This window comes from Chlamydotis macqueenii, chromosome 3 (assembly GCF_036417535.1).
Source record: "Chlamydotis macqueenii isolate bChlMac1 chromosome 3, bChlMac1.mat, whole genome shotgun sequence".
Classification (NCBI taxonomy): Eukaryota; Metazoa; Chordata; class Aves; order Otidiformes; family Otididae; genus Chlamydotis; species Chlamydotis macqueenii.
In genome coordinates, this window is record NC_141558.1 from 107,449,507 (window position 1) to 107,473,002 (window position 23,496).

At 44.6% G+C, this 23,496-nt stretch overlaps 1 protein-coding gene across 1 annotated transcript in view; it reads left to right on the forward strand.

Moving 5' to 3' along the window:
• Positions 1-1,187: 1,187 nt before the first annotated feature.
• Positions 1,188-23,496, forward strand: part of PPP1R14C (protein phosphatase 1 regulatory inhibitor subunit 14C) — a 55,462-nt gene continuing 33,153 nt past the window's right edge. The window contains exon 1 of the mRNA XM_086744809.1: positions 1,188-1,599. Within this exon, the coding sequence (XP_086600935.1) occupies positions 1,315-1,599 (285 nt within the window). The 5' untranslated portion in view covers positions 1,188-1,314. The remainder of the gene's footprint in view (positions 1,600-23,496) is intronic.

A 23,496-nucleotide genomic window follows, 5' to 3' on the forward strand; every position in this document is an offset into this window, starting at 1 on the left:
TCAGTATGAGAAGGACGTTGAGTTGCTGGAGCGCATCCAGAGAAGGGCAATGAAGCTGGTGAGGAGTCCGGAGCACAAGTCTTATGAGGAGCGGCTGAGGGAATCGGGACTGTTTAACCTGGAGAAGAGGAGGCTGAGGGGAGACCTCATTGTTCTCTACAACGACCTGAAAGGAGGTTGAAGAAGGTTGGGAGAAGGTTTGGGAGAAGGTTGGTCTCTTCTCCCAAATAACTTGTGATAGGACAAGAGGAAGTGGCCTCAAGTTGCATCAGGGGAGGTTTAGATTGGATATTAGGAAACACTTGTTTACTGAAAGAGTGGTCAGGCACTGGAACAGGCTGCCCAAGGAAGTGGTGGAGTCACCATCCCTGGAGGTGTTCAAAGAATGTGTAAACGTGGCACTTCAGGACATGGTTTACTGGACATGGTGGTGTTGGGTTGACAGTTGGACTTGATGATCTTGGAGGTCTCTTCCAACCTTAAGAATCTATGATTCTGCATGTGCAGGAGGTTGGCTTCGTCAGAGGCAAACCACTTTGCTAGCAGGGACAGTCTGGGGTCCCTAAGCAGCGCTTGCATTATGTTGGCTCCTTACTTGCAGTCGTAGGCGTATTTTGGTGCACGTGATGGACCACTGGTGATTTCACTCCGTGCCTCGAGCTGCTGGGAACGCTAATGCTAACCTGTGCCTCTAGAGAGACAGCCATATCCAAAGCGCTGAATGGTACCCCAACTGCTGATAGCTCGAACTATTTGCTTTATATTTGGGTTCACTGCCCTAAAATCGCTCATCCCCTCCCCTCGAAGAGAAGGAAACGATCGCATTCAGCGTTTTAATGCCGCAGATACACAATATTTGTAAACGTAGAGTGCATGACGGGGGCAACGCTGCACCTCATCTGAAAAAAAAAAACCAAAAACAACAAACAAGCCATAAACGGCCCAGCAGCCGAAGCCCCGGGCAGGTTCGGGCTCTCAGGCCCGAGCCGCGCCAGCACCGGGGCTGCCCAGAGCCTTCCCGCTCCGGTACCGCCGCTCCCTCGGGGTCGCTCCACGCTCCGCTGCCCGCCGCGGCGGGGGCCGGGCTGTTCGGTGCCGCCCCTCGCCTGTCCCCGCCCCCGCTCGTCGGTTTGGGCCCAGCCCTCCCGGCGGCGGGGCCGGTTGCGCCGCGGTGCCATGCGAGGCTTTAAACGGCAGGTGCGGGGGAGGGAGGCACAGGCGCAAGCGGCGGCCCGGCGGTAGCGGCGGCGGGCGGGCGGGCGGGCGGCTGGCTGGCTGCCTTTCGGCTCGGCGGGAGCCGCGGCGGAGCGGAGCATGTCGGTGGCGACTGGGGGCAGCGAGGCGGCAGCAGCGGGCGGCGGCGGCGGCGGGAACCGCGTTTTCTTCCAGAGCCCCCGCGGCGGCGGCGGGAGCGGCGGCTCCTCCGGCGGCGCCTCCCGGGAGGACGCGGTGTCGGCGGCGGCGGTGCAGGTTCAGCAGCAGCAGCGGCGGCAGCAGCAGGGGAAAGTGACGGTGAAATACGATCGGAAGGAGCTGCGGAAGCGGCTGGTGCTGGAGGAGTGGATCGTGGAGCAGCTCGGGCAGCTCTACGGCTGCGAGGTGCGGGGCCCGGGGTGGCGGGGGTCCCCGGTGAGGCCGCTGCAATCCCCTCCGCCCGCCCGCCGCTGCCGCCTACCCTCGCCCCTGCCGTCCCCCTCCCGCCCCGAGCCGCGTTTCGGCTGCGGGCAGGGGGCAGCTCCCATCGCCACCTCCAAATGACATTCCCGGCCAGCCGCCCCCTCCCTGCCGCCCCCTGTCCCGCGGGGAACCGGGGGAAGGCGTCCGCAGAAAGGGATGTGCCCTCCCCGTCCCCCCGAGGTGAATGGGAGAGGACCGCCGTTTTGGGGACCCCGGCGGCTGCGGCGGGTCCAGGGGTGCCGGGCGGTGCCCCCGTGTTTGTGTGGGCGCCGCTGTCCCCGCAGTCCTCCCCGGGGCCGGGCGGGCCGGGGCGTGGAGGCGGCTTCCCCGGGCTGGGGGGGGTGGGAGGGGGGTGCGGGTCCCCATTAGACGCGGGGCAGCCGGAGGGGAGAGCGGTGTGCGGGGGCGAGGAGGAGGAAGAGGGAGCTGTGCGGGGGCAGCTGTTGTGGAGGAAGGACTGCGGTGCGGGTCTGGTTCCCGCAAGACCGTGGGTTTTATATATATATATATATATTTTTTTTTTTTTTTATACTATCCCGGCCTCCTGGAGCGAGGCGGAGACTGGTCAGGGAATGTCGGTGAGCAGTTAGGAAATACTTAGGATGCGAATCAGAAATACCCTGTGTCCAGTCTGTAGATATCAAACCTGGTTTTTCTGTTAGTCTGTGTGAAAAGCGTTGCCAGAATGAATTTCCTTCTGTAGAGGGCAGGGGAAGAGGAGGATTTTTCAGGTTTATTTGGAGGAATGGTAACTGTTACCTCCCATATAGAGGTGGCGATGTTCAAAGCGAAGGCAGTACCAGTACTTTTTTTCCTCAAAGCTTCCTTAGAAATGTAGACCTCCTAGTCCCCAGGGGATCCTACCTCCCCGCCGCCTTGAGTATTTACTGCTAGAAAAGATCAAAATGTTAAAGTCTGAACTGCGGTTCGCACATACTTTTCCCATCAGGTCTCTAATTCACTTTTATTAGAGGCTTCTGAAGTGAGATTTGGTGAAGCCTTCGGCAGTTAGCATCTCTGGAGCCAAGGTCTCACCCCAGGGCTCCCGGGTTATTCTGGAGCTCCGGAGGGAAGAGCTTGGCAGTCCCCGAGGTGTGGATGCGAGGGCCTAAATAACCAGGCCTGAATATCTAGCATGTACGTAATATAAATGTTTAAAGAAACTTTCTTTCATCTCAAAACCAGTTTATCAGCAAATTTGTTGGAAGGACTTGCCCTCATAAAAAATGTGCATGTGACAAGTTAAACCTCCTTAACTATTCACATCCATGAGTTAAGGGAAGCAAAGATACAAACAAAAAACTTCGATTAGAAACAAGCAGTTGTCACTCTTCATCTTGGTGTGACTTGCCTCTCCGGCCCCATCATTTGTCAGGCCACGTAGCGTGTAGGCTGCAAAGGTTTCTCTGAGGTCGGAAGCACTTACAGCTGTGCGCACGAGCTGATGATTTTGTGTCTGCGTGAGCTGGTAGTGTAGTCAGGAGTTGGCCTCCTGCATCTGTTGCCTCTGGTTTGACTCTCATTGTTCAAAACCATCAGGCCTGTTTGGGCCGTACGTGTTTGGCATACAGGCATGGTTGTTCTGTATGTAAGAAAGGATGCGATACACGGGGACCAAACCAAGGTCCAGAGAAATTATTGCTGCTCTTCACGGTATTCAAATAACTGGCTTGCTGGAGGCGGGGGGGGGGGTGGGGGGGGGTGGGTGGGGTGGGTAAATCTTTCATTCTTTTCCTTATTGTGGTTGCCACCTCTGACTGAAATAGGAGGTCTGTGTTAAGAGGAGGGCTCCCAATAAGATGGGGACCATACATGGCTGCATAAAAAGAACTTTTTTGATGGTTTGGTTTCTAAGATGATTTCGGGGGGCGGGGGGGGAATGGTTTGATGCAACAGGTTTGAAGACTGAGGGCAAAATGTTTAAGTCTTCTCTTCTTTGCTGACCTCTATGCAGTGTCAGCGTGGATGACAGTAGTGAAAAGGTCAAGCAGTTAATATGCTATCAGAATAAAGTCGAAGATGCATGATAAGTGTAGTGGTTAAAGACAATAGCAATTTAATGGAAGATGCTTTGCTTGAATCTGCTTGAATTACTTTTAGGCTTACCGAAGTAGCACTCAGGCTGAAATTTAATCACCTCTGCAGACAGTTAATAACCCTGTCTGAAGGCAGGTTGGGGGGTTGGGAATTGCTTGCTTTAACTTCTCTGGAAGATCTACCATGACTTCTCACTGACGTGATACATAAACTCTGAAACAATCTGAAATCTTCCAAAATGTCAGAAACGACCACAGAATTGCTAATCCTGGAAGAGCTAAGCCGTGTTGGTGTTTCGTTGCTATTCTGATTATGAGCTCAAGGAGCAATGCCCTTCATTCCTGGGAAGAACAGAAATAAGTGGAGGGAGCTTGCAGCGCAGTGCACTGAAAGTCTGCAAGCAGACCTGGATGTCTCATTGCAGAACTGCATCAGTGTAGTGCCTGCCCACTGTTTTCCATTTAAATACTGTTTTCTGATAAATTGTGCTAAGATTTATCAGCAAGTGGACACTTGCGGAAAGACTCCCTTTATTCAAAGCTAAGCACGTATTTGTAGTTTCTCAAGTACTTGCAAGTTAAGACAGCTATAAGCTTGTCTTGGCTTGGTGACAAAGGTTAGAAGACGAGGTTGGGGAAATAAGGAGACAGATTTATTTGTGTTCTTTTTCTAGTGGATTTGTCTCTAGCAGTATAGTCTTAGTGTCAAAAATTGGACACCAAGCAGGATAATGGAGATGGGAGGAAGTGGTTTAGAAAGAGCTCTTTGGGACCATTTTTAATGCTGACCACGTATCTGTGATATAAAGGGCTACCAAGGCAGAAAACTTTAGTAGGACCAGAGACTCTTAAACCGAAGTTGTTTGGCATCAGAACCCATCAGGCTAACCAAGTGCTGCAGGTGAGCATCAGTCTGGCTGTTTGCTTCTGGAGCTGCTTCATTAAAAAAAAAGTTTTGATCTGTTTGTTTTGGTTTCTACGAGTGCTGAAACTGAGGATGCGGTCACAGATGAGTATGTTGAAAATGCAGTGCCTTAATTGCAGGACCTGAACTGACCTCAGTGTTGACCTTTACTAGGTACCTTGTTTCTAAAAATAATTTCTCCACAGATGCTTCGTGTTTTGGGCTAAACCTGTTATTGGTTAAGAATTGCTAAATAGTGCTGTGCAGAACAACTTACATCATCGCTATTCATTCCCTAATGGTTTGCAACTTGTAGTTCAGCATGAAAGTGATGACGGTCTAGTTTTCCAGATGTATGATCTACGTTGTGTGCACCTGCCAAACCTATGTGACTTTATATCTGAAAAAAGAGGCCACTGGATTTTTCCCCAGAAACCATTCCACTTTACAGGTGAATTACTGTGCGCAGGGGTCCTGTCTGCCCACAATTACAGCGTTTGCTATGGATGGCAATGAGCGCACTGAGGGCACACAGATTTTGCAGAGCATTAGTAAATGATGAAGAAAGATTTTTTTTTTTTGCTTGCACTATGGGTTTGTTGCTGAGTATTTTTTAATGTAGAGACATGCGTGTACAAATCAAATGAGCCCTTAGATTTTGCACCCTAAAAGCTGAATATAAGATTTACCTTCTAATATGAGATATTGCTGAGCTTAGTCGGATAATCAGCTATTCCATTAGAGTATGTTTACTCGCTTATGGAAATCAGTGCTTGGCAAAGGATGTGATGCTGTTCTGGAAGTAACAGGGAATTATGTCCAGGGCAAAATACTCTGGAATTCTGTTTAAAAATTCAGCATACAAGAAAATATAACTGGAAGAACTGCCCATAAAAGCCCTTCAAGCGTTTCCTTTGAGTATAAAGCCATGTCAGACTGAGAATTGTCCTATGTAGGATTCTCTTCCACTTCTGGATATGGGTACTGCAACAACAAGAATGGCATGAAACTCCAAAATGGGTACGGGATTTCATGTTGGCAGGGCCAATCTGTGGCCATTAGTGGTGTGGTTTGTGGTGTTTTTTTTTTTTTTTTGTTGTGGGTTTTTTTTTTAAAGATATTGGTGAGGTATGGGAGGGAAGGGAGCAATTTAATTTGGTCCTGCATGGATTAAGCTCCCTTCCCCTGGCTGCTCTGTGACTACTGTTGGGAGAACACCCTGCTTGGCTGTATTCCTGAAGCTGCTGGGGTTTGTTAACAGTGACAGCCTGTCCCTAATACAGCATCAGAGAGTGTCGGTCTGTACACACTTGAATTTGAACTGGTTGGTGCTAGACAGGAGAAGACAAAAGGAAGGCCCTTATCTAGGCTGGAGAGACACATCACAAAAGTAAAAACATCCTAGCCTTCCCTTTCCTCTCCTGCTGCGCTAATGTATCGGCACCAGTGGTAGAGTTAGTGGCAAGGTGTCAAGGGTGAACTGGGAGTAGTGGGAAAGGTGAGCTGTCTGTCTTGTGTCAGGCTTTCTGAAAAGGCTAGACTTTTGCAAGAAGAGTTCTAGTCACTAAACTGTGAGCTCTGAACAAATCAGCTTCCTTAATTGTGTTCCCAAAATATTTTTTTCAGTACTGAATCTAGTTGCAAACTGATGGGTGTTGGTGGTCCACCAAGAGCAGTGCTGCGTATGCTGAATAACGAGAAGCTGTACAGGGTATCTGTTCCTCTGTGCATTTGCACTCAAGCAGGCCTGCCTTGTGATTTCATGAGCGCAGTTGCAGCTGTTTCTCCCTCTACTACTCAGGACCGTATTTATATGGGGCACTGACCTTCTGCACCCCATGGACCACCTTCTCCAGCATGCTGCCTCATGGCTTAGTGGCCCTGCACACCCCACAGAGCCTGGGTGTCTGAGGCAGTTGCCATGGTTACCAGTGATCTGTTTTGCTTTGGGTTTGGAAGAATGCTGAATTAAATAGTGCAAGGACTTCAGGGCCAAGCACTTCCCCCCCCACTCCCATCCCAAACATCCCGTCCTTTCCAAAACAGCCTGGTCAGCATGCTGCTAAGGCTGCCATGTGGTGATGTGGACCTGATGGAATGATCAGGTACTACTTATTCCTCAGGCAGTGATGAGGTAATGTTTGAAATTCATTATTCATTTCTCAGAAGGGTGTTTGGTAAGGAAATCCACTGAAGGAAATGCTACAGAAACCAACTTTTGCTGACTGTGACTCTTGGAATAGATTGCCTCTAACTTGGACTGAGATCTCACAAATGGTAATTGTGTGTGGACTCCTTTCTAAATGGATCAAAAGTGGAAAGAGACTGAGAGGGATGTGAGAATTTGAGAGACTGTCACCCCTTAAAAAGGTGCAAGTCAGTAGGAAGTGTAATAGAGGATTTATTTCTTCAGGAATTAGAGTATTATATTGGGGTAATATATCTAGAGATCCATCAATGTATGTGTATATAGAAGAAATGTAGCTGGGTTATTTATTTTGGACAACTGTTACGGATGTCAGATCTCTACGTCGCATGGCAGGAACTGCGGAGCCCTCTCCTCAGGGCAGGGATGCTGCTCAGCGGACCGGTGCCACTTGAAGGGCTGCTGTGATTGGAGACCTACAAAAGCAACACTGGTGTAGTAAAGGCTTCTTATATCATGTAGCAACCACAGAAAGACATTGGGATCCCAAGGGTAGAAAACAGGAAGCCCCACATGGCCTAGAAAATGCATGTTGCTGTCAAACAACCCTTGTAAAATGCATGCTGGGGCTTTCAGAGGAGGAGTGGGCTTAAATACCTGCGAGGGTGCCAGGCACCTGATGGGTGTGAGTTCAGAGCCTTTTGTCTCTAAATGCGCTGCTTAAACTCTGATCTCAGGTTCCAAAGACCCTAGTCGAGTAGGAAATGTGGCACCATGCGGCTGCTTTCCTTCTTTTTACATGCAAAACTTGCCCTACATCTCAAAGGAGTTCAAGAAAATTATTTTTCTACTACTTGAGCTTTGTGCAGTCTGGATGCCAATTCTGCACTGATCATGGTTCGTTGTTTTATCTTAAGCGGCAGCAATATTCTTGACTTCTAATTTAGCAGTTTTGCAACATTAATCTTCATTTTCCATCAGCTATTCCATTGCAAATATTTTGTCCTTTCCCTCTCTGTTCAAGATTCAACTGGTCCCTTTGCTGAAGCAATAGGTGTGGTTGTTTCATAAAAAGGCAAAGAAATAATTGATTGCTTACATCACTTACATTTTTATAATTGTACTTATAAATAGTAGCTTCCAACCGTTGTGGCTACAAAGCCTCTTCTGCCTTTAGGCAAATTGCTTTACATGGAGTCAGTGCTTGATTATCCAGGGTAACAAGGGTGGGGAGCGGGTGGAAGAGAGAACATGGATACAACGGAAAAACTGTGGATTAAACAAAAAAAGTAAACGATGCTGCAAATCATGCAGTGAACATACAGCTGAAGGGGGAAGAGGGGGAATCAATCATGAATTTACCCCTTTCTCCCACTCGAGTTCATCACACAAACTCTTCTGCATTGCTTTTGGACTTGAGCTGTGGAGCTTGGAAGTGCTTGCACATGTAGCGCAATTAAAGTACAACAGGGGTGATCTGTCCGCTGAGAGCTGGGTTTGTTGGGCTCTGAGGATGCTCACTGCTGGTCCCTTCCACCTCTGTTTTCTGACAGTGGAGTCTCTCCCGTTATTCTTGTAGCTTTACATTAGCTGATCTGAACTGTGCTATGGAAGCAAATGCCTGAAACAAAAATTACTCTGTTTAAATGAGGAAAATACGTATTTCATGGCACATCTGCCTCTTCTGGAAAGGCATAGGGAATGTTTCTAAATAGGTGTTGTATCTAAATTATAAAAAAAAAAAAAGAGAAGTTCTACTTGAAGTAAGACTTCGTTTCACAAGTAGTCTGATAGTTTAGGATTGTCATGAGACTAAGCTAATTCTCTGTTGACCCATGCCTTGCAAAGGCTGGCTGATTTGCATTCTCATAGCTCTCCCTTTAGATTAGCTTATGCCCAGTCACTTAAAAGTCACTGTTCCCAGACCAAAAAACACCAACCCAGAACAATTTTTCTAGTCCGTATTACTGTACGTAATCTGTGTGAAGCAGTTCTCAAGAGTACAGGAGATGCTGATGAAAAAATACGCTGTCCCATCTCTAACCTGATTCAGTCTGAATTATGGTCACCTTGCCTCTTGTCACCACAGGTGATAAAGCAGCAGCAATATCAATCCATTCTTCCAGCAGTCTTGTGTCTTCCCAGCAGTATGCGAAAGCTAAGTTCTCATTTTTCCTTTCCCTTTTTATTCCCCTTCCCTCCATCTAACTCCAGAAACTTCTATTTGACAGCACAAATGGAGCAGGTTAGACATGGCCATCCATCTGCGTCACTGCAACTTTCGGCTGCCTGTTGTAAGCCGTTAGCAGTTTGTTATGCTGTCCCCATGTGTGACACCTGGAACTATGGAAGCCAAGATTTCTAAAAGTTATTAATGGTGGAGAAGAGTGGGATAAAATCTTAATTGCACGCAGTCCATACAGCAGCAGTGTGACTATTTCAAAGGTAGACCAAATTTAGATCGTTAAAGATCTTGGAACGAGGAATCGCTTGGGCAGAGGTACATGCTGAAACAAATCAAATCTTATTTGAAGTGATAAGTATTTAATTCTGAGCACCACATTTGAATAGCAGAACTGTTACCCTCCCCCCTGCCCCACACCCCCCACTTCCCAGAGCGCTATGTCTACTGTAGGAACCAGTTCAACATGGTGACTGAAACTGTTTTCAGAGAACACACAGATCACAGCCCCAGAAGACATCTTGTATCTCTTCAATCCATGTGATATTTACCAGTAGCGCAGATCTTGTGGATCTAAACGTAGAGAAAATGGTAATAGTCTTTAATTATGAGACTGTTGGTAGTGTAATTAATTCAGTGTGATACTGTTCTGCATGTGGAGCAAAGCTAGTACAAGAGAGAGCATTAATTTAAAGTGGCCTGGTGGTAGGTATGTAAATGGCTAGCTTATGCAGCGGTGCCGGTCTACAGATGACACTTCCAGTGGTGACTGGGCAAAGTTCACTGTTCTGAGTGTGCTGCCATCCAAGGGGATTGCGCACTTTGGTCCCATGTGTTGGACTTCATAAATGCAAATGATGCCACAACCAATGCCTAATGAAAATCCTCCTATCAGCCTGTCTTAATAGGATTACTTTCCAGAACGCAGAATTGGGAAGGATCTCCTAGGTCACTGGGTCTGCTTTCTCATTTGCAGACAGAGTGACTCAGCTATATGATGTTTCTTTCCACATTATTTCACAGATTTAAATGTACCTTTTAAACTCTTTAGATACTAGGCTTTCTCTCACCCCCTTCATAAAATATAGAAAGACGTAGACAAAAGACCAGTGCTTGCTTGTGATTGGCCTGCCTTTCACTCTGGGGTGAAGTTTAAAAAGATTGTAAATGCACTTTACTGTCCATCCTTACCTGGGAATCGGGCAGCTCGAGTGATGACCACATAGAGTGGCAGAAGTACCGAGAGAGTGATTCTGCCGTAGGTCACTTCCTACCTTGTAACAAAATCTGTCTTTTGAGTAGATGCCTGCAAACGCTGGGAGAAATGTGCCCACTAATATTTTATGGAATTAATTTAGCAGTACTTGGAAAAGTAGACGATGTTAGCTACTCAAGATCCTAACTTATTTTAGCACTTGAATGATAATTTCTTTGAAGTAGATATCTAAATTAACTGTAGCGTGGTGGTAAGAGTGATATGTTCTACTTCAGGTGACTGATATATAACATTTTGACACATTTACTTTAAACACTAAGAATGCTTTGAGCTTTTACAATTGGTTGCTTTACATTTTAAAAGATACCTGAAGCACATACTGCTTTTTTTTTTGTTGTTGTTGTTCGAAAAGAGGTCCAGATGTTCTAGAATAAATTCTTGGGTCTTTTTGTTTTTGTTATGCTGGTAATAATCATGCCATTTTAGGCTTGCTGTCAGACTGTATATACCTATTTCAGGTGCACTGAGGCAAAACTGCTTAGTCTTCCTCAGAAAATTGACAAAAGTGTCTAAGTTTGGATTATGGTTTAATTCCTCCTCGTAATACTGAAAACTGAATGCTCTCTGAGTGTGGAAACCAGTGTGGGGAGGAGGGCTGATGGGAACTAGCTCACTGGCAGGACTTCTGTAAGAGAGAACCCCTCAGCAGCCTCTTCTGTTTCAGTAGAGCTCTGAACTTCTTGTTTGCTTTTTAAAGTTTATATCAGATTTCAACTTAAAATATGTAATGACTACATTTTATGTTAAAATTGCTAGCTCTTACTCTGGATTAGTAGTTTGCAGTGCCTTGGATGTAGCAAGTTGGAAGGAGGTGCCAAAATACATTTTGGGGAAGCAGCACTGGAATCAAACAGAGGTCCCATACAGTCTTTAGCTCCCGTCTCCCAGGGTTTGTGGTACCCGGTGGGATGGCCACAGCAGATTATCCCGCTTCCTAGATCCAAAGCTGTTCAGCAAACTCATTTTAAAGATCCCTCAGGTACTCTTCTATCTCTGGCAGTCCCAGGACTTGCCTGGGGAGCGAAGTGGTGTCTCTGGCCCCTGAGGAAGGGGAGTGTCTGCTTTAAAGCTGTTAGAACTCCTGCTGATGTTTATTGACGCTGGTGGACCAGGGCCAAATTGCATTGACTGCCAGTACCCTGCCTGCTGGTCTAAATTACTGGTTTAGGGGAGAGAAGTTTATCAGTCATCACTGTGTAGAGCACACTGCTATGCCCAGGCAGCACTTGAAGGAACGACCTGCTACAAACTATGGAAAGCTCTCCACGCCTCTAACAGACTAAATTTTTTCAACAAGAAGATTAAGTTGCTCCTAGCTTCCGCAGGATGTGAGAGCACTTGTTTAGATACCACTGAAAAAACAACATTCCCCTCCTCCCCTGCACAGAAGGCAGACTTCTTGTCTCCTATGTCAAATCTGACAGGACCTAATACATCTGACTGAAGAAATATTGGCATTTGAAAACTGTCTCGTATTCCAACCAATAACACTGTAATTGGCTGGTAAGACAAAAATGTGGTGAGAAGACCATAAGTGTGTCAGATGCTTGATGTACCCATACTGTATGACTTTATTGCAGAAGTCAATTTACACACTGCTTCCCAGCATAGAGAAAATCAATACTGGAGACTAACATCATTTTTACAGGGCTGCTGAAGCTGAGGTGAGGAGAGACATTTAGAGGCCTCATTATCTCACGTGCTCTTTCCTTGTGTTTTTTTTTTTTTTTCCAGCTGATTTGATGGAGTAATTAATCCTTGAAGTGCCCCAAGAGGCAAACCTACTTAATTGCACTGCTGTTTAGCTTAAATTCCCAGCGTGCAGAGGACCTAATGTTCATCTTGTTTGGCCAAAACGTTTTCCCAAAATATATTCATTGGGTCTCTTTCACCTCCACTCTTAAAAGAAAGCAGTCAGTCTGTCATACTTGACCTGGCATGGAGTGGTCCTAGTCATCAGGGGTCATGCTAGGATAGTGTGGCACCAGTGTGGTGCGAGTGAAGGAGAAAACTGAGTCTCAGGACTCCTCTGAAGTGCTAGGTCAGCACTTCGGAATCTTAAGCTAGAGCTGTCTGAGTTTTATTCCTTTCTGGAAGGGAAATTGATCTTTCCTGAGGCTAGAAAGTCAGTTCCAAGCATGGTATGTGCTTGGAAATAGGTGTATGTGCTTGGAGCATGGAAATGCAAGGATGAGGTGCAGTAACCTGTAACTGTAGAAAATGCCCTGCGTGTTCCTCCTGTGTTGTCTAGCTGTGGAGCTCAGAGCACACTCAAACTTTGCTTCTACGTAGTGCAGCTTGGCTCTCACAAGCACTTATTTTCTTAGACAAGAAGTCCTCTCCAGCTTCTCTGTTTCACTGTTGCCCTCCATGTGGTGCAACAACATTGTATGGGCTTTTGTGAGCTTCACAGATGCAGAATTATGTACAAATTGCAGGGAAGGAGTCAACTGGGCTTCTGTTACTTGGAGGTGGAGAGTGACCTGCTACTGTGAATCAGGTGGAAGTAGGGATCTTCTGTGACTGCTGTGTGGGAACTCATTCCACTGGCGTAATCCTCAAAGTACTGCTATTGAGAAAGCTCCTGATGGCTTAACTTATTGTGCCTCTCAAGGATGACTATGTAATGGTGATTTAGCATGCAACATGGATTTGCTAATACTGAACTATTTCTGCCCTGTGTGAAAGTGGATGGTGACAAAAAACATGACGTGTCCTTTCCTATCTTCTTTGGAGTGTTTTGTTTAACAAGTGACAACCAAGCATAGACTGAGCATGTTCTATTTTTATAACAAGAACACCAGGCATTTGCCTTGGAGATAGCACTTGATTTTTAACAAATATTTTGCTGATATTGGATCCATGTCATGGGTATGGTTAGGAAGTACTGAATGCTTCTCTTCTCCTGCAGAGTGTAGTTTGTGATCCATGCCTCTTCTTCACTTAGCAATTACACAGTCTAGTGATTCCTTTAGACTTTTGTAAAGATGCACAAATTAGACAACAATTCCTTAACCATGTTATGGATATTTTTGGATAAGCTGAAGTTGTTTTGACAGTTCAGTTATGAAAACAGTAGAATACCAGTGTTAGTACTAAAGAAGGCTAAATGAAGTCTAAACCTGACTGTGACTGGATGTCAGTTCCTTCTCTATGCTTGCTAATGACACTGCAGTTGCAGAACGCAAGATTCTTTACTTGCTTTGCATAATGAGCAGAGCTGCCTTTTGTTTCTTTAAAATTAACCTTATGGCTGAATGGAATGCCTGATGTGCTGTATTACTATTGGCAAGTCTTTTTGGGGAAGCAGGTGTATTGGTGCCCTAAAATCTTTTCCCTGTAATCACATCATCTCACCAATTGATTTTATTCTGTGTTGTGATAAAGAGGATAGGGCCATCGTAACAGGAGATTGACTTTTGTTACCAAAGTTATGGACAACATGAGATGTAGAGTTCTCAAAATTGAGAATCTCATAGCATTTGATCTTGTATTTCTTGTGGTGCTTGTTTTCCATAATTTAGTAGCAACAGCACGAATCCCAAAGAACTTGCTGCTCCACCTTGTGTCTTGCACACACCTCCACCTGCTGGCTACATCCCTGCTTTTGCCGCCTGTGGCTCCAGGGTAATTTACCCTCTTAGGATGCATACCACAAGGACACATCTGTTCAGAAATTTAACTGCTTGAGAGGATGGAGTGGTTGGGAACTACTTTGGGAACAAAGATGATCAGAGGGCTGGAGCACCTCTCCTATGAGGACAGGCTGGGAGAGTTGGGGCTGTTCAGCCTGGAGAAGAGAAGGCTCCAGAGAGACCTTATAGCGGTCTTCCAGTACCTAAAGAGGGCTTATAGGAAAGATGAGGAGAAACTCTTTAGCAGGGCCTGTTGTGATAAGTTAAGGATAATGGTTTTAAAACAGAGGGAGGTAGATTCAGATTAGACATCAGGAAACAATTTTTTTACTATGAGGGTGGTGGAACACTGGCACAGGTTGCCCAGAGAGGTGGTGGATGCCCCATCCCTGGAAACATTCAAGGCCAGGTTGGACGGGGCTCTGAGCAACCTGATCTGGTTGGAGATGTCCTTGTTCCTTGCAGAGGGGGTTGGACTAGGTGACTTTTAAAGGTCCCTTCCAATCCAAACCATTCCATGATTCTATTTTGGAAATGCCTGTCCTAGAAAGTGCAAAGGCTGCAGTTGCTGATAGGGCTCAGAACAGATGGGGATTTTCCCATCCTTCTTCCACTTCTCCACTGCCAGACAGTGGGGATCAAGTTCTGTGCTGTCCTAAACACCATGTCTCTGATTAGTGGAGAACAAATACTCCCCTCTCCTCAAGAGCTACAGAGACTGTCTCTCTCTGTAATAGGCGGTACAAGGATATCCACTGCCTCTGAACCAACGGGAAGTGTTGGGTTATCAGGGCCAAGTAGGGAAGAGATTGGGGAAGCAAAGGAGAAAATGGAAAGTTTAGTGAACCTGAAGAGACAGAAGTAAGGTAGAGGTGGTGGAATGCATATAGAAAGCATATGGCAAGCTGCCTGCCTTCTCTCTGTTTTTTCATGTTATTTCTTTCACTAGCATGTACTTTCACCAGCAATCCAGGTATGTGGCTATACATCTCCTTGCCTAAACTCTTATTGGTTTGCTTCTAACATCAGGAGTATGGGCAGTAGAAGGTGCCAATTTGATAAATGTAAGTAACTAGTAGCTTACTTTCTTCCAGTGCCCCCAAGTTCCTGATCCTACTTGTGCCCTCTGTCTTTCTCGTCTTTGTTGTAGACTCACATAAATATCCACAGTAGTGGAGGAGAGAACTTCAGGAGTCAGGGGTTGTAGGGACAGTGAGATTGACAGTAGCTTGTTATAAGTTTGTATCTCTTGCTGTAGAGGTTGCTTTTGGGACAAGTGGGTACTGGAATTTTGTATTGTAGGAAAACTTGTTTGAATAATGTTTGAAGCAATACCAGCATTGGAGAGTCCACTGGAAGTAGATTAGAGGGAGAAGTACTATGATCACTATCAACAACTGCTGGTGTTTCTACAATTAAGTGAGGATGTCAGTACACTTCTTTGAAGGCACATGATGTACCCAAAAGCTTCTAAAAAAATTTGTCCAATGTTGGTGTGGTTTTTTTTTTGTTTGGGGTTTTTTTTTTGTTTGGTTTTTTTTTGTTTGGTTTTTTTGTGTAACTTGTGCATTGTATCTGGGCAGATGTCCTCAGGTACACTTGTGCAGTTGCCACCTCCAAGCCTGTCACTAATGACTGAAATGATCTTTATAAATGGCTTTTTCTCAGACTTTTCTGGGCTGACAGGTGTTCAGTAAGATAAACTATGGATGGCCATAAGGAGTTTCTCATGTAACAGGAACCACCAGGTCCTGTTTGAGGTACAGGCTATAGCAAAAATGAAATAACAGACAGTTTTGAGCTGATGTGCTGCGCTCTGTGCCTCTTAGAGGCATGTTATGAGGCAAATTTTTAATAGAAGCAATTTTCCACTTGCTGAGCCCAGCTTAACACTTATTTAATTTTAGTACTCCAGCTATGGTACAAACAGTCAGTGTTAGAAAATGATGTGCTTTCAACATTAGTCTCAAAGTGACCTGTTCACCCCGCCACATTATGGCTTCTGCTGTTATTCCAGACTACCACTATTTTCTCATCCATTTGACTTTAAAAAAAAAAAAAATTCACAAAAAGGCAAAACCCGAACTGTACATGCAATTATTTCCACAGTGCTGAACAGGAGCTTCTGAAATGCTGCAGCAGACAGACTGGCTATGGCTTGAAAAAGCAAATTTCTTCCCTTCTGATTTTCACAGCTGCAGTGTGAAGCATAAAAGCAGTGAAGTTAGAGTATGTCTGACTCGATCCTCCCACACTAGCTTGTTTTTCATGTTGACTCCATCCTGTACGATTGTTTATTTTAGCAGTCATCTAGGTTTCTGATTCTTTTTTTTTTTCTTTTCAAGCAATCAGTTAGCAAAGCTAAGAAATCTGTATTGGGGAGTTGCACAAGATGACCTTTAAAGATCCCTTCCAACCCAAACTATTCTATGATTCTGTGAAAAGCTAGCCTGGGAATTTCTTGCTCCAAAAGACAAAATACATAGGCAAGGTAAAAAGAAGGGAAGCTATCCATGCGTTAACAAAGACTAGCTTGCAAAGCAGTTGGCTTGCGGCTCTGCTGCTGCTGTAGAGGAGTAGTCTTTGCTTGCTGTAGAGTAAGGAGAAGGGGAAGAACAACAGCAAGCAGAGGGTGTCTGTTCTAGGAGGGGAATTAATATAGGCAAAGACATGCCTGGTTGGCATTACTCTGACTTAGTGTTTGAGAGGGTGCAGGAAATGCCCGTCCCTGGGGTTGGGCCAAGGCCTGGCTGCGGACCTGTGAGTGGGCCCAGCAGACCCCATGGCTGGGCAGGGCTGTGTAAGCTGGAGACCAGCCCTGCCGTGGCATCACTGGGGCAGGGGCTGGTGGTCCCGGGGGCTGATGGGGGGTCCTGGGCTGTGGGGGAGCTCTGAGGGGATGGATGGGGGCAGTCTGGGCTGGTGGAGTCCCCAGGGCCCTGACACTGGGTTGAGTTTGGCTTCCGGGACTGGCTGACCTTTGAGCAGAGCTCACTTTGGGATATATTGTTGTAAAAGCCGTTAGTCCTAAGTGTTTCTTATGGCTATCGGGGGCAAATATGGGAAGTTTGGCTTTGTGGGGAGAGCTCCAGGTTTGGAAAACAGGCTGTAATGTGGGGGTGTGAGGTATGTTAACGTGTGTGTCGGAGACAGAGTGTTTGAAGATGTTGGTGCAGACCCAGCTATGTTCTCATAACCAGAGTGGCTGTTTGGACCCTGATAAGGTGTGTGTCACACCATTAATTTAGCTTTTATGTGGACCCCGATGAGGTGTGTGTTGCACCATTAATTTAGTTTTTATGTAAATACTCCTTTTCGAAGCACCTTTGTTCAGCCATGAAGCAGATTTAAATGTTTCTTATCTTAATTTCCTCATATCACAAGTGTTTGATATGCTGAGAGATTCAGCTTGCCACACAACCAGTGCCGAGCGTGTATCTTTGTAACATTCAGAGTACTGCCTGACCTGCAAAAGTTTCTGCAAAGATTCAGGTAGGTAAGGGAAAAAGGATTAAACTCGTTGGATAATAGTTTCTTTGCAGCAATGTAAGCCAAGCCTTGGCTGCTGCTGTGTCAATGGTGCCTTAAAGAAAACTATCAGCAGGCTAATGGCAGCTTTGAAAACAGAAACTTACCCTGCTCTGTCCTATTAATCTCCAAAGAGATGAACATTTCCAATCCTAATGATCCATTTAACTGCCAGTATTAAACACACATCTGAAGAAAAATTATATGCAATTAAAAAGGAAGAGGCCTGTTAATGTAACACTGAGGCTATGCGATTGAGGATGGTCAGGCAACTGGAATCTGTCTGAGGTTAGTTATAATTCTACTCTTGCTCACAGAATTTTATTCTTCCTGTTTACCAGATAAATATTTACATTGCTTTAATTCTGAAGCACAGGCAGTCTCAAGTGCTCAAAGGTTAATGAACAAAGCTTCAGAACTAAGGGCTAGCTAAGTATTTCCTCCATGTCAAAGGCTGAAATGATCGCATTATGACTTGCCTAACGTCACACACGTACACGTAAGATGCTATTATAAGGTTGTGTACTCATTGATCTAGTTTAATTGCAGGACTACCTTCATTCACTCTCTGTAACTCCTGTTTCCTAAATGTGGAGCTCTTCACTCTTTTCGATAGCACACTTCCTTGTGAATTGTAAACTTCTCCAAGCCCTGGGTAGCAGTCTTGTGATGTACGAATGAGTTCAGTGTTCAGTTGGTGTGTTTCTTCTGTGTACAAGATGGCCTTGCATGTAAAACACAGCCAGATGCAGAGCAGATGGACTAACCTGAGCTCCCAGGCTCGGTGAACTCCCAGGCTCTGTGAACTCTTAAGCAGCATGGATCACTGTGTACTTACACACTTCAGTCCTATTCGCCTGTTGCTATGACTGCTGATCTTATTCCCACAGTGGTGTGTGTATTTTTTTTTTCCTGCTCTTTATTTCTCAGTGAATTGTGGGAACTTGTCTGTCCTTGGGGCATGTTTTGAGGGGGAAGGGAGGAAGATATTGTGGGAAAGCGTCAAATGACTGAAATAGCTTTAGGGCTGTAATCAAAGGGCTGTAATCATCAAAAGGTGGAAGAGTACCAACCCACGAGTAAGCAGCAGTGGGGTTTTTGCCTGTAGCCTCAAATAAGCCAGGATGGCTGGGCATGGAGCACCAAGTGCACAGTGGACTACTTGTGTGGAGAGGAGCTCATTAGGAGCAACTCATGAGCAAAGGCTAAAGCTGACTTGCTATAAAACAAAGTGTTTAAAAGAAGGCCGGAGTAGTTTCTTATGAATAAAAGAAAAAGTCAAACAAAACAGATAGCATTGCTTTGATTGCTAGGGCAATATGAAGATGCTTTGATGTAAAACTTTGGCCCCAGGCTCGAAACAACTCTTATCACCTGAGCCAGACTGCTGGGTTGAACGTGTGTATACCATAAGCCACCAAGCTATATTTACCAAGGGATGAGTAACTTTTAGCTGCAACTTTAGTTCACCCTCACTTGTTCCTCTGTGTATTTGGAATCTTCCTTGTAGATTGGAAGCTCCAGCAGCTGTTATTTCTCCTTTGGCTCTATCTGAAGTATTTCAGGATTTCACATGAATATTTCGTTTGAGTGCATACATCTTGGATTCTCTTCAAATTTTAAAAAGTAGTTCTTTGTGTATACTTTTTTTTTGTTTTTTATGAACAACAGCATGTAGGAATTTAAACCTGCTTTCCTTACTGCCTTTGCATAAGTAGTCATCCCGAGCTACATCTGAAACCACGGCAGGAAGTGAGTTCTGGTCTGCATAGAAACAAGGTGAAACTGATGTCCTAATTTTTCTAATTAAGTATGTAATTGTTTAATCCCTTTGGATTGGAAAATGGTGTTGCAAGTTTTTGTATTTTGGGGTTTGTTTTTTTTTGAATATTTTTGTTACACAATGTCTTGTGACTTGGCTTGTCTTTGTTCAGTGGCAGATGCCAAAGGCATTATGTGAAGGACCTTCAGCATTTTTAAAGTGGAATACACAAAAGCACTCTTGGCACAGCTCATCTCCTGCTTGCAGCTGTAGGTAATGGGGATTTTGAACAAAGGAATATTGGATATGTTTGATTTTAGTGAGTGGCAATGGATTCTGCCACCTTCTTTTAACTCTGTGTTCCATAGACCAATTAAAAAGCTTGGATTAGACTCTCTCCTGGTCATAAAATGCTCTCTGGATGCCTTTATTCCTCTGTGCTGAAATGACCAGACAGTGGCTGCTGGCATTCGTTCCATATTCACTAGATTTCTTTTTTTTTTTTTTTTTCTGTGAACTCTTGTTGTGGAAGGTAGCACTACTTATTCTGAATGTAAGGTTTATTAGGGTCCTGACTCCTGTGCTTGGCACCATGTGTGCAGAGCTGGACGCTTTGTGCTTTATCTAAGCCGTTGGCCTGTGGGAAGAATATGGGTACAGTATCCTTTACATGCACCTTCTACAAGCTGTGAAGATGGGTTTGAGGGGGTTGCTCCATCTTTTCTCTTCTAAACCATCTGGGTTTGGAAGAATTTGAGGAGGATTAAAAGTAGCTATTTGGTAGCTTTGGGCAACAGTGAGAAAGTGGGATCCTCAAACAGTGTCCAGATGTAGCTACTCTAGAAAGGGAATTGAATTTTAAATTTGTTTTTATGGGTATCTCAATGTTCTCCTTTATTTTCAGAAAACAGTTCTCACTCCCATAATCCTTTACGTTGTCTTTGAGCCAGCAGATAGAGACCTCTTAAATGGTCCAAGCTGTCCAAGCCCTCTGTCAGAGGAGAGAGTCAGATGTTTCTTAAGCTGTTGCTCTGACAGTGAAGTTCGGTAAACAGGGATGTGTAGGGGTGGAAGGTGCTCTTCCTGGAGGAATTCGGAATGTCTAACCATGTGCTCATTCTAGACACATCCTGAAAGTGGTGAGGTGAACTTTAAACTCTACTTTCACTGTCCATTTGAACGATTAAGAAGGCAAATATCAGGTGAAGGCTAGTGGGAGGGAACTGGTGATACCACCTTGTGCTGCCTGGTACGACCCTGTGCCAGCCAGTGCCTCTTTTGAGCCAGGCTGAGAGGGCTTTTGCTTGAGTTTGCTGGAGCAAAGCTTGCCTTTGGAGGTTGTGTATGTATGTAGCCCAGCTCCCCTTAGTTGGAGGAAAAAGTCTGTCTAGGTGGCTGGATTCAGGCCAAATTGCCCTATGAGAAAATTCTTATGCTCCTCCTGTATTTTGGCATGCTCTCTCTCCCTGACCAGCTCTTGGAAAAGCACTAATGTTTCTTCAGCATAGTCTGACACTCTCACTACTCATCCAAACTTTTAACTTGAAACTGGGTGTTCTATTATTAGCTGTAGCCTGAAGCAATTTTCAAAATCCACCTGTCACTTTGATTAGGCTGATTCTTTCCTTGTTTTGTTTCCTTGTTCATTGATAAGAGAAAATATTAAAGAAATGTGCATCCCTTGCAGCCTGTGGCTAATGTGGTATGCCAACATGTTTTAGAATGCCTAAAAGAGATCTTGAGAGTTTTAAATAAATTTGGTTATGTAGGTTGGACAAAGAGCAATTGCATGCAATTGTGCTGCTGCATGGGGAGCTTAGGCTTTTAATTTGTGAAAGAAAGAGGTTTTGGGGCTACCTGAGCACTGATTTACTGCTATGAAGCTTAAGAGTATCCTCTTCCACTGCGGAAAGTTTTCTGAGCTGGTGCTACCTGGTACTTACCTGCATCTGCTCGGCTTTTTATTTTTGTGGGCATTAACACTTTTTCTAAGCTCAAAACAGCTTGCTGAACCCGTTCAGATACAAATCCTGAAAGCTACTTCTCTGTCCAATAGCAGTTTGGACTGCTACTAGAACAGGGTTGGTTGTATTTTAGAGGCACTGGGTATATTTGTTTCCATTATTAAGCTAAAATGGCAAGCTAAAAGTGCTTGGCAGAAAAATCTGTGTGTATGTTAGCATGGCAGAAGACAAACTCTTACAACACTAGCCTGAGATTGGCCAGAGGGATAATGATATCATAGCATGATAACTGTAGAATTGAGCTGCCTATTTTCACAAAACTTAAACCCCCATTTCCACTGAAGGGAAGATCTTAATCCTTCATTAAATGGTAGTGAATCCACAAAAGTAAGCTGTTAGAGCTTCCTATGTGTTCTTAATAAGGGAAGAGCTTTATTTGGGCACCTGAGAATCAAGACAAGAATTGCAGGCAACCCACGCTTCCTTAGCTCTGGTGCTCCCTGTGTCACTGTTTCTGCTCCGTGTAAGGATGGACATGAGGAATACAACTGCAAATGTGGTACACAGCCCTCTTCTGAGTAGCTCCTGTGTTGGTCTCCAGCAGACCAGACATAAATTTGCTACTCATAGGAGATCATAGTGCCATCTTATTTAATTTTTTTTTTTGGTTCATGGGAGACGATGTTCCTTTTAAAGTGAATGTTATCTTAAAGAAAATTACCTTTTAGTAACAGGTCAGGCTTTGATGTGAAACTTAGTTTCAAGGGACTAGTCATCCCCTGAATGTACTTTGATGTGCATTTCATTGGCAGAGGGAGTCATTGCTCTTTTGTGTGCAACAGTGTAAAATAACAAACAAAAGAACAAAACAACCCACCTCAAAATATGGCTGACCCCAGACCCCAGTGGTTCTGTATGCTACCCCGGGAGCTAAATGAACACTCTTGTTCTATCTTCAAGGAGTTTTGTGGAAGTTGACTGTTTGGGGATGCATTGGATGTAGTTTGTGCTGAAAACTGTTTTGATGACAGAAATCTTTTAAAGTGTGAAACAACAGAAATATGAGACAGGAGCAGCGTGGAGCTTGGTCTCTTATCTTTTTTTCCCAGGGAGGGAAAGGGAGTGCCTGACTTTGATCTTATTCCCTTCCTTCCACCTGCTTCTGCGTGCATGTTCATGCAGCTTCGTGTCTTGAAGACTTGATTATCGACTCTGGTGTCCCTGGAATATCTCCCATTTTAGAAAATCTGTAGGTGGAAATAGAAATAGGACTGTGAGAATTTGGAGGAGCAAAGATTGTAAGAGTCTTAATCGTGAACACGTTTGTGTCCAGGCTGATCTCTACAAGGGCCTCAAATCTTAGGCTCTGGGTGTTTGTAAGAAAAGCAGCCAGTTAAAAATAACTTGATTGGTTGTTTAACACAGTATTGTACTATGAATTCAAAGATTCTTTGAACCAAGTGTTCTGTATGAAACAGACTAGCACACCACTGGTACGTTAGATGCACGGGAGTGCATCCTTTTGATGGCATCGGCTGTGAGGCCAGACTCAATGGCGTTTCTGTATGGCTTGTTTTGTCGCTAGGATGGAAGAGGCTGCTGCAGGTAGCAGGTTTGGTTTATATGCAGGTGTTTTGCAGGCCTGGGTTGTCTGAGAAGGAGCTCCACTGAAGGACTTGATTTTGGATTCCTTGGAGTTAGTTCCTTATCTATGCCCTACGGGATAATGATGTTATGTTTCTTATATGTACGTCACTGCCACCCAAAGACTGTGGATTTGAATGTATAGGCAAAGTACAGTGTGTCAGTGAGAACACTGCTGTCCTTTACATATACCATTTTATTTTAAGTTGTAATGTCTGACTGCTTGAAATTTTCTTCTCCTGCATTTCCAATCTTGTCTTTGATTTCAAAGGTGGAGTAATGTGAGAAGAATGCAAAATAGTCAGCTTTCTGCCTAAAGTGTGCTAATGAGAAAAAGCTAGATTTTTTTTTTAAGAACTGGAGCAGAAAGGATGCTCAGGTTGCATTACTTCCTTTTCTTGGTGTCTGGAAGTAGAAAGTAATTTTCTATAGAAAAGACTACTACACTATACTGAGTAAATTAACTAATATCTGTCCAAGTTAAACATTTAACTTGAGGCATGCTAGGGTTTGGGGTTGTTTTTGGTGCTGAAATTAATATTTGTTGGGTGGTTAAAGTAGCTAACTGGTAGTACCCATCTTTAGAACTTTTGATGTGTTTCTTTTGATCTGGTAGTAAAAAGTGTAGTCGTAAAATACAGTGCAACAGATGAAAAAAACTAAATGACATTAATTGTGATTTGTAATGTGTGTCTTTTGGCAAAGCAGTATGAGTAACACAATCAGCCAGACTTTAAGACAG